Genomic DNA, 13,583 nt, shown 5'->3' on the forward strand with positions numbered 1-13,583 from the left:
CTTCATTTATGCTTATGATATTTTTAGATGAAGAGAACTCCTCTATCTGTTTGAATACATATTTGCACTCTTAATTTTTAAAATATTGTTGCTGCTCTGTATTTTAAAGTTGAGTATGATAGGTAAGCAGTTCCTAGATAAGGGTACTTATATATGATACTTATTATTATTATTATTATTATTATTATTTATATTTCCCGTCACTCCCTTGGAGAGTAGTGGCATCTCTTCCTTTGGAGGTTTTTAAACAGAAGGTGGATGGCCATCTGTCAAGAGTTGTTTGATTGTGTTTTCCTGCATGGCAGGGGGTTGGACTGGATGACCCTGTGGTCTCTTCCAACTATGATTTTATAAGGACAACAGTGAATCTTAATTAGAGCTACCATCTATTTGAAAAACAAACAAACAAACCTTAGTTGATTTATGATATGTGATTAATAGTTTAATTTATATTTCCAATATAAATGAAGAATTGTTGAGAGGGGGAAAAATTCTAACAAGATAATATCCACACCCACACATACCCCAGGAGGCCTTTTTGTATAATAAGAGATGTCCACATTTGTGTTTTTGGTGGTGGGTCAACCAAAATGTATGATCCCCATTGAACTCCTTTAATTCTGGCAAGGATAAAGTCTCATTCCCTGAAATTGAATGCGTTCAGAATCATATTGAAAATGGTAGTTGCTTTTCCTGCTTCAAAATTGAGTGCAGTCATGAAGATAAGGCCTGGGACTACTGCATTCATGGAAGAAGAATTTGATCTTTTCCTGACCTCTCAATGAAAATTATGTTGTTATAGGCTGAGTTTGTTTTGGTTGCCAACTTTGAGGCCTGGAAACATATATATAGAATATAGAATGTAACCTATACAGCATTGTTTCCCAAAGGTTGGTTCTCCAGGTTTTGGACTTCAAATCCCAGAAGGCCCTAGCAATCTGGCCAACAATCAGGAATTCAGGGAGCTGAAGTCTGAAACGTCTGGAGGATCAAACACTTCTATAGAGTATAAAATATAAGGTTTAAGCTATAATGCAGGAAGCTAGGTGTGTGTGTGTTTTACTGGGAACAAAGAGACAGACTAATACTAGGAGGAATGCCTACTCAAAAGTAAACAAAGAGATGTGGGTGTCTGTGTTTCTATCAGCATTTGGATATAAGCAGATTTGACCACTAATAAACCTTCCTAGCAAATGCAGTGGCTTATGCAGTTAGGATGGCAGGCATCCAGAGATTCCAACAGGATCTAGAGTGATGTCATATCTATTCTGATTGGATGATATAAAAAGACACAGTCTGTTTTTATTGGATAGCTGATAGGTTGGGCAGAGGATAGGCAGAGAATAAAAGAAAATGTGAGAAGCTACCGATGAGACTGCATTGACATCTTGTAGTGGGTGAAGAGAAGACTATGATGTAGCCTCTGAGCTGCTGTTGCGAGCTGATAATTTACTAAGCAACCCAGATATGTTGGTGTGGGCAAGAAGGACTAGGCTTTGCTAAAGTACATAAATGTATATAGCTATGTAATAGAGGTTAAGAGATGCAACAGTGCTCAAAGATATTACCCCCTTGGATGTATGCTTAGAGATGTGTAGTAACCCACTAGATGAGATTATATTCCTTGACAGCTAGATAATTATGGATATGATACAAGGAACAGAATTTTGTACAAGGTAAAGCCTCTTTGGAATGTCTGTATAATTCCTTAAGAGACAATATGTAAAGTACGAAGGAACCTGATGATGCTGTAAGTTGTGTGCTGCCCTGTATATTATGTTATGTTATGTAATGTATTAATGATAAAACCAATTTTCATGTTTGTGTTTTTTCCCTAAGGGGACTATATAAATTTGTATATCTGTGATTGCATATAATAAATAGCCTCAAAGATTTCCAAAGAGCCTGCTTATCTTCCCATATTGATATCATGAGATTCCAGTACTTAAGGATGTTTAAGTGGAGTCTCTGCTTTATTATTTTAACTATCATCACAGGTTAGACATCTTGGTGAGAATGTGTCCCCTGTCAGAATCCAGATTAGATGACAAACTGGAAAGAGCCCTCAGTTCCTCAGTCTAAAGAGATAGGAGTGCATAACCACAACTGTTTCAATGTGTTTTATTAATCCATTGACTAAACATTATAATTCAGTCAATGGATTAACATTGTAATTTTGGATTACAGTGGATTAACATTTGTAATTTTAATGGATAACTTTCCATACTTAATTTAAATAAATAACATTAGGCTATCCATCTTTTTCTTATTTTCAAAGGACTGATTGAATTTGAAGAATGTAATACAGCCAGTGCTATTGAAGGTAAGTTGCCCATATATTATAGGAATGGTTTAAAATGTATATCCTACATTATTTCTTCTTGTTGTGTGCTTTCAGGTCATTTCAGTCATAGGGTGAGCCTAAGGCAAACGTGAACCTTTCATGGGGTTTTCTTGACAAAGTTTGTTCAGAGGGGTTTATCATTGCCTTTCTCTGAGGCTGTGAATTTGACTTACCTAAAGTCATCCACTGTGCTTCCATGGCTGAGTGCCAATTTGAACCCTAGTCTCCTGGAGTCCTAATTCAGCACTCAAACCATTACATGCTGGTTTACTTACATTATTTCTAGTTAACAGCAAAAGAATTTAGTAAGTAAACTTAATTTAGGTCCAGACTCTCTGAAAGATTGTATCTCCATACCTGAACCTGTAAGTATCCTAAGATCTATGTAGAAAGGCCTTTCTCCTGGTCCTGCCACCATCACAGGCTCTCTTGGAAAGGACATGAGAGAGAGCCTTCTTGGTGGCTGCTCCCACCTCTGGCCCCCTCCCTGTTTTCCTTTGCTACAAAGATGTTTTCATTCAAAACGGCTTTTTTATATAATTAAAAAAATTATTAGTTAAAACTAACATCTCGTGTCATACATTCCATGTCAACATTGATTTGAATTATAGATTACAGAGTATCCAGTATAAACTGTGGTAATAACTTTACCATAATATTTCATTGACCATAAAATTGTTTATTTTATGTATTTGTTTATCTAATTTGTAAATCGCTTGATCCTTGGAAAGGCAGTATATAAATAATAATAATAATATCCTTAAGTCTACTCATCATTTCTTTTATAGAAATACTTTCAACACATATCTAATCTGACTAAATTTCCATTTCTATCCTCTTCTCTATAGTCTTCCCTATCATTCTATAAGTTTCTTTCCTACATCCCTATACCTTCTTCCTCCAATCTCTTACTATACTTCAATAAGGCTTTGTGCTGGGGAGATGTGTGTTTTAGCTATGTTTTTAACTTCTGTATGTTTTTGTAATTTTATAGTTTTTAGGTAGGTGATTTCAATTGTCTTTTACATTTTTATTGTAATATTTTAATGGTTTTATTTGTGAGCTGCCTTGGGTGCCTTCTGGGAGAAAGGAGACATGGAAAGGAAATAAATAAATAAATATAAAATAAATTCATTCGGTTAAGATGAGATGTTATGTCTGCTTCTGATGTAAAAGATCATAATCTTATATTTGCTTCCATTAGGATACAAAGCTTGTTTTACATGTTCTGTCACACAAGCTGTAGAGAATTTGGGAACTTTGTGTATCCTACTAGTGAAGGAGTGTCCCCACAAGAAATCAGTTGTCCCTAAAACTGAAGCACACAACTTCTCAGCAATCTAATAAACCCCTTCTGTTTTTTAAAAATATGTTTATTGAAATATAAATGATCAGATTCCATAATTATATGCAATACACAATAACAATATCAAAGAGGAGTTGAGCTTGCCCTATCCACCCCTCTTTTTAAAAACATAAAAAAGAAGAAGGAAAGGTTATGACTTTAGGATTTTAATATTAAATTTCCCTATATTATAAGAGATAAGAAATTTTATGTATGTATGTATGTATGTATGTATGTGTAAGATAACTTTCCACTCTCCAGATCAAAGGCTGTATCAGAAATATTGCACTTTTCTCACCTACTCAATTATAATATGTCTTCTGAGTGAAAGGTTAGAAACAGCAGGAAATATAATATTGAAATCCTAAAGTCCTAACCTTTCCTTCTTTTTTCCCCATTTAAACTGTAAACAATTTCCAATCTTTTACAAAATTACCTAATAAATTTTCTCTGATACATGTAGATAATTTGTCCATTTCAGCTATTCCATGACTTTTATGATTATTCTTTTTCTGTTAGCAGAAGTGTATTTTCCAGTTTTGGGCATTTATGGTTTTAAGGGTAATAACCAACACTTTGTATTGCGCCCAGCTGAGAACTGAGGTCATTGCTTTCTAGTAGCTGTATTATTTTATGTTCGAAATGGCTGAAGAGGTGCTGTAGGAAACTACTGCATCACAGAGACCTTTAGTTCCATTTGTGAGAAAAAGAAATCATCAGGAACTGTCATCTTAATTTATTGTTATTTTTTCCAGTTTTATCTACTCTGGTGAGGGTGATAAGAACTTTGTAGCTTGCAATTAGGTCCTACAAGACTGGTAGATCAGCAACGTCCAGTTATATTGTAGCCATTTTGAAGAGCTGAGTTATCAGGCTATGTTATGGATACCTACTGAGGTATCTTGTGTTTGAACTGTGAGCTTGTTTATTTCTTTCATTGCAGATCATAAGGAATGGTTGTATTATTGTGCAAGTCGTTTTTGATTTATGGTGACCCTATAGTAAACCTATCACAGAGTTTTCTTGGCACGTTTTGTTCAGATGGAGTTTACCTTTGCCTTCCTCTGAGGCTGACAGAATGTAACTGGCCCAAGTTCACCCAGTTGGTTTTCATGGGATTCAAACCCTGATTTCCAGGGTCATAGTCCAAGACTCAAACCACTACACCATATCAGCTCTCTCAGGAATGGCTCTCAGGGTTTTTTGTTTGTTTGTTTTTTCTCCCACCTCTCCATTTTTTGGTCAAATTTGTGTATGTGTGACCCACAGTTGTGTTGGGGGGGGGAGCAAAATTAGAACAGCTATAATTGCCCACAACTGATCTACATGAAACCAAGAAGAGAAGTTGCATAGAACATTATTGCGGTGTGTCATCAATATGCTAGTGATACTTGGCTCAACCTCTATTCCCCTTTCATCAAAACCAACCAGAGCCCAGAATTGATGGCTGCAATCAGTGGTATCCTCCTTGAAGGTGACCAAACTGAAGCTCAGTCCAGACAAAACAAGCAGCACTTAGCAGTTCTCTTATATACATATTTTCTGATATGTCACAAACAGGCACATTCATGATTACAGCTGTTTCTGTTTCCACATAAGGTGAATCAAATTTCTTACAGGAGATCTTCTGTTTGTAGAAGTTAGTGTATTGGCCTGTTTTTATATACAGTTTCATTGTTTAGAAATAGGAGCTATTTACAGAAGAAGTGAAAGATATTTAGATGTCTGCAGTATCAACTATGACTTAAATCTTAATTTTCATCTAACAATAAATCCTTTACTTTGCAGGGATAAAACCTAGAAAAAGAAAGCATTTTGGATTACCAGGAATTATTAAGAAGGAAAAAGATGCAGAATCTGTGTAAGTATGTTACAGATGCGTTCGTATATTACCTAATACTTTTTTAAAAGTATAATAGTATTATGCATGTCTAATATTTTATAATGAATGCTATATACATCTGTTTTTCTGAAATATACTAATCAACCTTCGCTTCATGCTCTTCCAAGTTTATGCAATTAACAGTTTTGTGAAAATATGATCTGATTGTCAGTTAATATTATAAATTCCACTACCTAGTGCTTCTAACATTAAATGTTTTGCTTATTTTTAGAAATAAATTAGGAAATACATATTATGCATATGCAAGTTGGAGACAACCCCCGAATCTCTGGGAGAGAAAAAGGAAATTTGACCGTTACCCTTCCCAACTCATTGTTTTGAGCTGGGTTGCACTCAGCTCTATGTAGAATAGGCAGATGCAGGAATGTCTCTGCACAGCCAAAGGCTTTTTTTTTGTCAAGGAAGCACAGAAGCTTCTGTGCTTGACAATTCATAGGCATCCTTAACTTCTATTATCTTATGCCAGGTAGAATTGAAACTATCTGCTAACTGTTCTTGAGAGCTGACTGGATAACAAAAAGTCATATTAATGTGGTAACTTAATCTACAGACTCATAGGTACTTTTGGTCATGACTAATAGGCGTTCTCTGTGTTTTGGAAGCAATTGGACTCACCTTGACAAACAAGTTCACAATTAGGGAATGCTCTTGAATTGTTAGAGAACTTGTGTTCAGGACTTTTTTGCCAATTTGGGCTAATGTGTCAGTTGCATCCATTTTTCAAGAAGCCAGTAAAAATGGCCATTACATTACATTTCTTAGACAGAACAAGGTTAGATGATTGCAATACTTCCTGCCTTTGGATTGAGTTTATTGCACAGACGGCCGTGGAAATCCGGGGGGGGGGGGGGGGATGGGGAATGGCAGTGACTTTGGAGGTGTCACTCAGTGGTTGAAAGGAGCACATTGCATATGATAAACAATGCAGATCAAATGATTCTGATTAACATGGGCCCTGTAGAAGGTCGAAGGTGAGCACGATAAACAAGGAAATCTCTTTCCTTTGATTTCTTGGCTTCTTCAAGTGATGGGGGGTTGGGAGAGATGAGGAGGAAGCTGTTTTATAAAAGAATAATAATAATAAAACCATCTTTATATTCCCCCTCTGTGTCAGTGACAATCGAGGTGGCTTAAAAATTAAAATTACATCTATTCCCATGTCCCAACATCCCACCCTCCTCTAAAACATGAATTAAACAATTATAATTTAAAATAATACATTAAAATAACAAATCAAGCAAATAGGCACAGCAGGTTCAGAGAGATGGTAAGTTCAGATTGGTGGCCAGCTTTTCTATTCAGGAAAGGCCTGCCGGAAGAGATCCATTGTGACAGCCTTTTTGAAGCTGTCTAAGGTGGTAATATGACGGCTCTCCTCCGGCAGGTTGTTCCATAATCTGGGAGCGGTTGACGAAAAGGCCTTCTGGGTGGTTGCAATCATCCTAGTTCTCCAGTGATTTCTCCCCATCACAAGGCTAGAAAGAAGATCATGCATGTTCCTCCTGCTCACACTTTAGAGATTCTGTGGGCTCTGTGTCTCCCATCCGATACAGATGAGAGGAAGTTGTCTCAGGATGAGGGAGATGTCCCTCCTGTGTGAGCTGCTGTGCACCTGTTTGATTTGAATGACTTTTGTATTCTTCTCAGAAAGGTGGAGAAGTCATTGAGCTTAACTTCTGTCAGTCAGTTGGACAGTGTTGCAACTCTGCAAATGCCTGAAATCAGGTCTAAAACTAAGTAGAGCTGGTTAGTAGCACTCTTCCCAGCCATGATAGCAGAAATTATGGAAGTAGAATGGGTGCAACCTGGATTTGCTAGTGTGCGTTAGCCCATGCCAAATGACTGTATATTCTTACTCTAGAAGTTATGGAGAAGCTGAAGCTCCTCGATGTTGATGTGACTGGACTGGGTTCAGGGTGTCTTTTCCCTAGGGACACTTTCAAAAATCCAAAGGACAAAAAATGGGAGGCTTTTTTGCATAGAGCGCACAACGCACATGCTCTGGCTATTCTAGCTGCTTCAGTAATTACATATTTTCTAGGTCTGCTATCAGGTGGGCTAAGGATTTGCTGCCTCAGATCCCTAAGGAGGAGATCAAACTTAGGGAGTTAATAAGTTGGCCAAGGCATCTGCATTCTTGGCAGATGCCAATATATACAGTTCTGTACAATTTGCTTCTAGAGCCATAGTGGTGGATGTCAACTCTGGCTAAAGAACTGGAACGTTGATCACAAGTCTAAGGCAAATTTGTCTGTGTGTCCCTTTATGGATTCTAAATCCTTGATGAAACCTTGGATGAGGTTTTGGTAGGATAAAAAGATGTTGCCATCCTTGAATAAAAAAGGACAGCAGGAAGACATTTTGTTCCTTTCATCCCTTCCATCTTCAATTCAGGACAGCAAGACTTAAGAACTTTCAGATCAAATTGGTCTTCCTCCAAGCCCAGGCTAGACAACAGCAATCCTCAGGATTTATCAAGGGTGCAGACATTTCCAACAACAAACAGTGTAGGAATTTGAACCAGTCCTTCTGACTTGGGGCAGCTCCCAGTGGGAGCATGCCTCCAAGCGTTTTGCACATCGCTGGGGGCAGATGTTTCTTGATGATCGAATGTGCAAGACTGTGAGGAAAAGATACATGATAGACTTCATTTGGAAGCCTCCAGATTGTTTAATTCAATCTTATATGCCTTGGACTCCAGAAAAAACACCACAGGATCGTCCATGCTATAGACCACTTACTGCAAATGGGGCCATAGAGCCAATGCCCCAGTATCAGAATTTTTGGGTATCTTACTCAGTGCTGTTCTTTGGACTGGAGGACCATACTGCACCCTGCCCACAGGAAATACCTCAGTTTCACTTACTTGAAGGAACATTACCAATGCAGAACCTTAAAATTTGGGCCGTCAGCTTCCCCTTGAATGTTCACAAAAGTGTTTGTGGCTCTGGTGGTGTATCTGAGGGTGCATGAGATGCATATCCATCCATATCCAGATGATCTGCTGGTCCATTCATCCTCACTGGGTAAGGCCAGAAAGGCTCTGTAGATAACCATGAAGTGTGTGGGATCTCATGAGCTTCTTATTAACAAGGAAAATAGTAATCTGGGACTGTCTCAAAGGATCCACATCTGGATAAAATTATAGACATGACCCAACATAAAATTTGCTTCCCAAGGAACAGAATCATATAATCATAGAATTGAAAGAGACCATAAGGGCCATCCAGTCCAACCCCCTGCCATGTCAGAACTCACAATCAAAGCACCCCCGACAGATGGCATTCAAGCCTCTTTTGAAAGACCTCCAAAGAAGGAGACTCCACCACACTCTGAGGGAGTGTGTTCCACTCAAACAGCTCTTACTGTCAGGAAGTTCTTCATAATGTTGAGGTGGAATCTCTTTTCCTGTAGCTTGCATCCTTTGTTCTGGGTCCTGTTCTCTGGAGCAGCAGAAAACATGCTTGCTCCCTCCTCAGTGTGTCAGCCCTTCAAATACTTAAATGAGGCTATCATATCACCTCTTAACCATCTCTTCTGCAGGCTAAACATGCCCAGTTCCCTTTCCTCATAAAGCATGGTTTCCAGAGCCTTCACTATTTTGGTGGCCCTCCTCTGGACATGCTCCAACTTGTCAACACCCTTTTTGAATTGTGAGGCCCAGAATTGGACACAGTATTCCAGGTGAGGCCTAACCAAAGCAGAATGAAGTGGCACTATTACTTTCCTTGTTCTAGACACTATACTTCTATTGATGCAGCCTAAAATCACATTAGCCTTTTTAGCTGCCACATCACACTGTTGACTCATGTTCAATTTGTAGTCTACTAGGACTCTTAGATCCCTTTCATGTGTAGTCCTGTTAAGTCAGATGTCCCCATCCTATATCTGTGCATTTCATTTTTTTTCTAACTATGTGCAATACCTTACATTTCTGTGTATTGAAATTCATTTTGTTAGTTTTGGCTCAGCTTTCTAATCTATTCAGGTTATTTTGAATTTTGATCCTGCCCTCTGGGGTATTAGCTACTCCTCCTAATTTGGTGTCATGTGCAAATTTGATAAGCATGCCCTCTATTCTTCCATCCAAGTCATTGATAAAGATGTTGAATAGCACTGGGCGCAGGACAGAACCCTGTGGTAGCCCACTAGTCACCTCTCTCTACGATGAAGAGGAGCCATTGTTGAACATTTGGGTTGTGCCAGTCAACCAACTACAAATCCACCTAACAGTTACTTTATCTAGCTCACATTTTACTAGCTTGTTTGCAAGAATATCATGAGGGACTTTGTCAAAGGCCTTACTGAAATCAAGATACGCTATATTGACAGCATTCCCTTCATCTAGCAAGCTGGTAATTTTATCAAAAAAGGAGATCAGATTAGGCTGGCATGGCTTCTTTCTCTGAAACCCATGTTGACTTTTTGTGATTAAAGCATTGCCTTCTAAAAGTCCACTGACTCTCTGTTTCATGATCTGCTCTAGAATCTTTCCTGGTATTGAAGTCAGACTAACTGGGTAATAATTGTTGGGAACCTCTCCCCCCACCTTTTTTTTAAGGTTTTTTTGTTTTTGTTTTTTGAAGATGGGGCAACGTTTGCCCTCCTCCAGTCTGTTGGGACTTCTGTTCTCCAGGAGTTCTCAGATTATTGCCAGTGGCTCTGAGAATGTTTGCGAGTTCTTTTAGGACCCTTGGATGTAGGTCATCTGGTCCTGGAGACTTAAATTCATTTAGATTAACTGGTTATTCCTGTACTTCTTTACTTATGTGCTGCATTTTTCCTATTGTGTCTTCTGCTCCATTTTCCTCTTTTCTGAGAAGACTGAGGCAAAGAAGGTGTTGTGAGAAGATAGAAGTTACAGTCTCTGGTGGGCAGGGTGCTGGACAAACTGTTGTTGGAAGTGATGAAGGCCAACCTTGTTCGAAGCCAACCTGTTGGCATGATGGTGGCCTATATAGATGTGGTTCCTTGGCTGGGCTCTATCTAAGGGACCTGCAGTGGTTTCTTCTCACCTTGCATGGGTAAATGGCTGAGATGTTCCTTGAGGATTCAGCAAACAATTCCCTGGTTTGATGGCTAGCTAAGACCCTCAAGATGGGAATGTCCATTCAGGAGCCAAGGAGAGTGGTGCTTACCACTGATGCCAGCCTGAAGGGGTTGGGAGGCACTTTTCAATGGACAAAGGGCATAAGGGCTTTGGTGAAGGATGCTTCTTAACCTTTGAGGTTGGTGAAATTTCTTACTTTAAATGTAATATTTTTGGTGTTGATTACATAAGTTCATAGGCTCTCTGAGCAAACAACTTTGCCAATGTGTAAAGAGTTGTGTGTTTTTCATAAAGATGCTGTATTTTCTGCATTGTTCTGTATTTAGACCCTCCATTTATTCCAAAGGTAAACTCCATGTTTACATGCACTCAGGAAAGTGTTTCTATCCTCTTTTTTCCTGATCCAGGGCTCCACAGGGGAAGGAGTGGCACAGATTGAATTTGTGTAGGGTTCTCAAGTTCTTTTTGGTGATAAATAAGGATTTCCGAAAGTTGGATAATAATACTAATACTAATACTAATACTAATAATAATATTTATATCCCGCCTCTTCCATTTGGGGATCAAGGCGGGTAACAACAGAGTTTATGATACACAATATAAAAACAATACCTCTTTTGTTTCCTCCCAGGAGTTTACTAAAGGACAGTGCATATTTTCCCCTACTTTGTCACATTGGTTGAAACTATGCATCGAGTTAGCTTAGGTTCACAGCTCCTTGCCGACTCCTGAGGGAATTCAGTCACATTGAATGTGTAGTGCTGCCATTTCAGCAATATTAGGAATTGTGATGCCTTCGGTGGAAATTTGTAGGGCGGCTACTTGGGCTTCTCCCTCATCTTTCATCAGGCGTTATAAAATTGACAAATTTGATTCCACAGATGTATCTCTTGGCAGGCATGTCTTGCAACAGGTTGTGTCTTTGTAGCTCTACTTATAAAAAGTTATCCACCCGATGTGTTGACTGCTTCAGTAGGTCCCAGCATAAGGATTCTCTGCCCTCACTGCTGAAACATTGAACATTGGTATTTACCAAGAAGGTTCTCTTTCAGCAACAATGGGGAGGGAATCCTTCTATTTCTTTGGTTAGTGGGTACTAGTATTATTTGAGTAGCCATTGGTGGTTTTTTGCTTATGTCCAGCGCTTGTTATTCCATCACTGGAGAAGGTCTAACTCTCCCACTTAGGGAGAGTTTCTTGAAGTCCTGCCTCAAAGATTGGTGGGCCGGCATAAGGATTCCCTCCCCACTACTGCAGAAAAGGAACCTTATGGTAAGCACCCATATTCCATTCCATAGAAGATTCTCCTGGCTACCTCCTTGTTAATTTTCCACAATTCATTAAGTACTTTTTAAAATTCAATCAGTCTTCAGCTGTGCAGTGGTAATTTTTGTATGTTAGAAGCCTTAACATTTCATGATTGAAATTTAAAAGTGGGAAATGAATTATTCTGTGATTGAATAAATGCCCTATATTCTGATTGTAAAGCTGTTAGAAAATGATGAATTCATCATTTTCTAACAGCTAATAATTCTAAACTAATAATTCACTGGTTGTTTTATTTTTTTAACAGGGAATGTCCAGATGCAGATTCAGTAGTAAGTAGTCTTATTTTGAGTACAACTGAATAAAGCTGATACTTTTCAAGCACTTGTCGTTTAAAAGGTGCAGTGTGTTCCTGTCTTCATTTTTATGTCTAGTATTCCTTGACCATTTTATTATTACCGGTATTTAATTCAAGATGACAGAAAGGTGGAAGTCCCTGTGGCTGGAATGAAATAATAGATTTCCAATATGCTCTGAAATATGTCCTGTAGGCAGAGCTGTTTTTAGTCTTGTTTATTAAGCTTCCAATATTCCAAGGAATGTATGGGTTCAGTTTATTTTGTTCAAGCTTTCTTGTCAAATATGAGTGTGTCATACTGAAAAGCAGAGTGTGAACATAGTTTGTCAAATACTCTTTTTCTCTCTGATCTTTTCTGAAATTACATTTTTCTAACATTTTTGAGAGATGTCATGAATGCTTATTTTTGTGGCTTTATGCCAAAGAAACTGATAAATTTAACCCTGCATTATGCCTTTCATGGAATTAATAGTTTTTGACAGCTCCAGAAGTAAATCAGTGGAGTGATGCATAACTGGGATTGACTTACAGTGTTTACTTTTGACTTGTTTATTTTGGCGCTCATTGTTTAATAATTAATGAAACAAATTCATGTGTGAATGTGTCTAGCGTATTCCTTTCAAGCTGCACCAAGCATTATATCTTACTTTCATTCCCTTATTCCCCAGTAGAATATGTACACATCATTGTTTCAAAACATAACATCTCATGCACTTACTGTATCATGTTCCTGTTATGAAAGAGGTGAAATTAGTGAAATTTTCAGTGTGTTATAACTAAGATGACTAGCATGATGCAAATATTACTTTTCTGTACAGAGAAATTGTTGTTTGAGTTCCAGCAAAATCTTAGAAGACCAATGATACAGTGTGCCCACGCCATATGCAGCTTTCAGCTGTGTGCCAGAAGAGGCAATGGTGCACACACCGCACCGCATGCATGAGCCCCATTATTTTCATTGTCCCATACACGAGCCCTATTATCCACTACTACTATCTTTCTCTGCAGCATGGAGCTATGGGACAGTATTGGTATTATAAAATCATTCAAGATAATAGTGGATCTCAACATGATGATGGTCAAAAGACAAAGAGTTAAAGACAAAAAGAACTATTATTTAACATTACAGCGAGAGTGGACAGATGAAAGAGTGGAAGTTCCAAGGCCAGTTTCTTAAGTCCCACTCAGGACCTTCTGAGTCCTGAGTCCCCTTCTGTTTGCATATGATAGAGAATTGTAAATGAAGTGGTGTATAATTTTTAAAACTCTGCTTGGACACTTCAGCTAATTAGAAGCAGAATAAAGTCTGAGTCACAG

The 13,583-nt window shown here is 38.3% G+C and overlaps 1 protein-coding gene across 1 annotated transcript in view; it reads left to right on the forward strand.

The window, feature by feature from the left end:
* The window catches only part of FCHO2 (FCH and mu domain containing endocytic adaptor 2), a 110,140-nt gene that overhangs the window by 62,748 nt on the left and 33,809 nt on the right, over nt 1–13,583 (forward strand). Inside the window, exons 9-11 of the mRNA XM_089494111.1 lie at nt 2,279–2,323; nt 5,478–5,550; nt 12,216–12,240. Coding sequence (XP_089350237.1) covers nt 2,279–2,323; nt 5,478–5,550; nt 12,216–12,240 — 143 coding nt within the window. The remainder of the gene's footprint in view (nt 1–2,278; nt 2,324–5,477; nt 5,551–12,215; nt 12,241–13,583) is intronic.

Source organism: Sceloporus occidentalis, unplaced genomic scaffold (assembly GCF_023333645.1).
Source record: "Sceloporus occidentalis isolate IW3139 unplaced genomic scaffold, rSceOcc1.0.p SCAF_1, whole genome shotgun sequence".
Taxonomy (NCBI): Eukaryota; Metazoa; Chordata; class Lepidosauria; order Squamata; family Phrynosomatidae; genus Sceloporus; species Sceloporus occidentalis.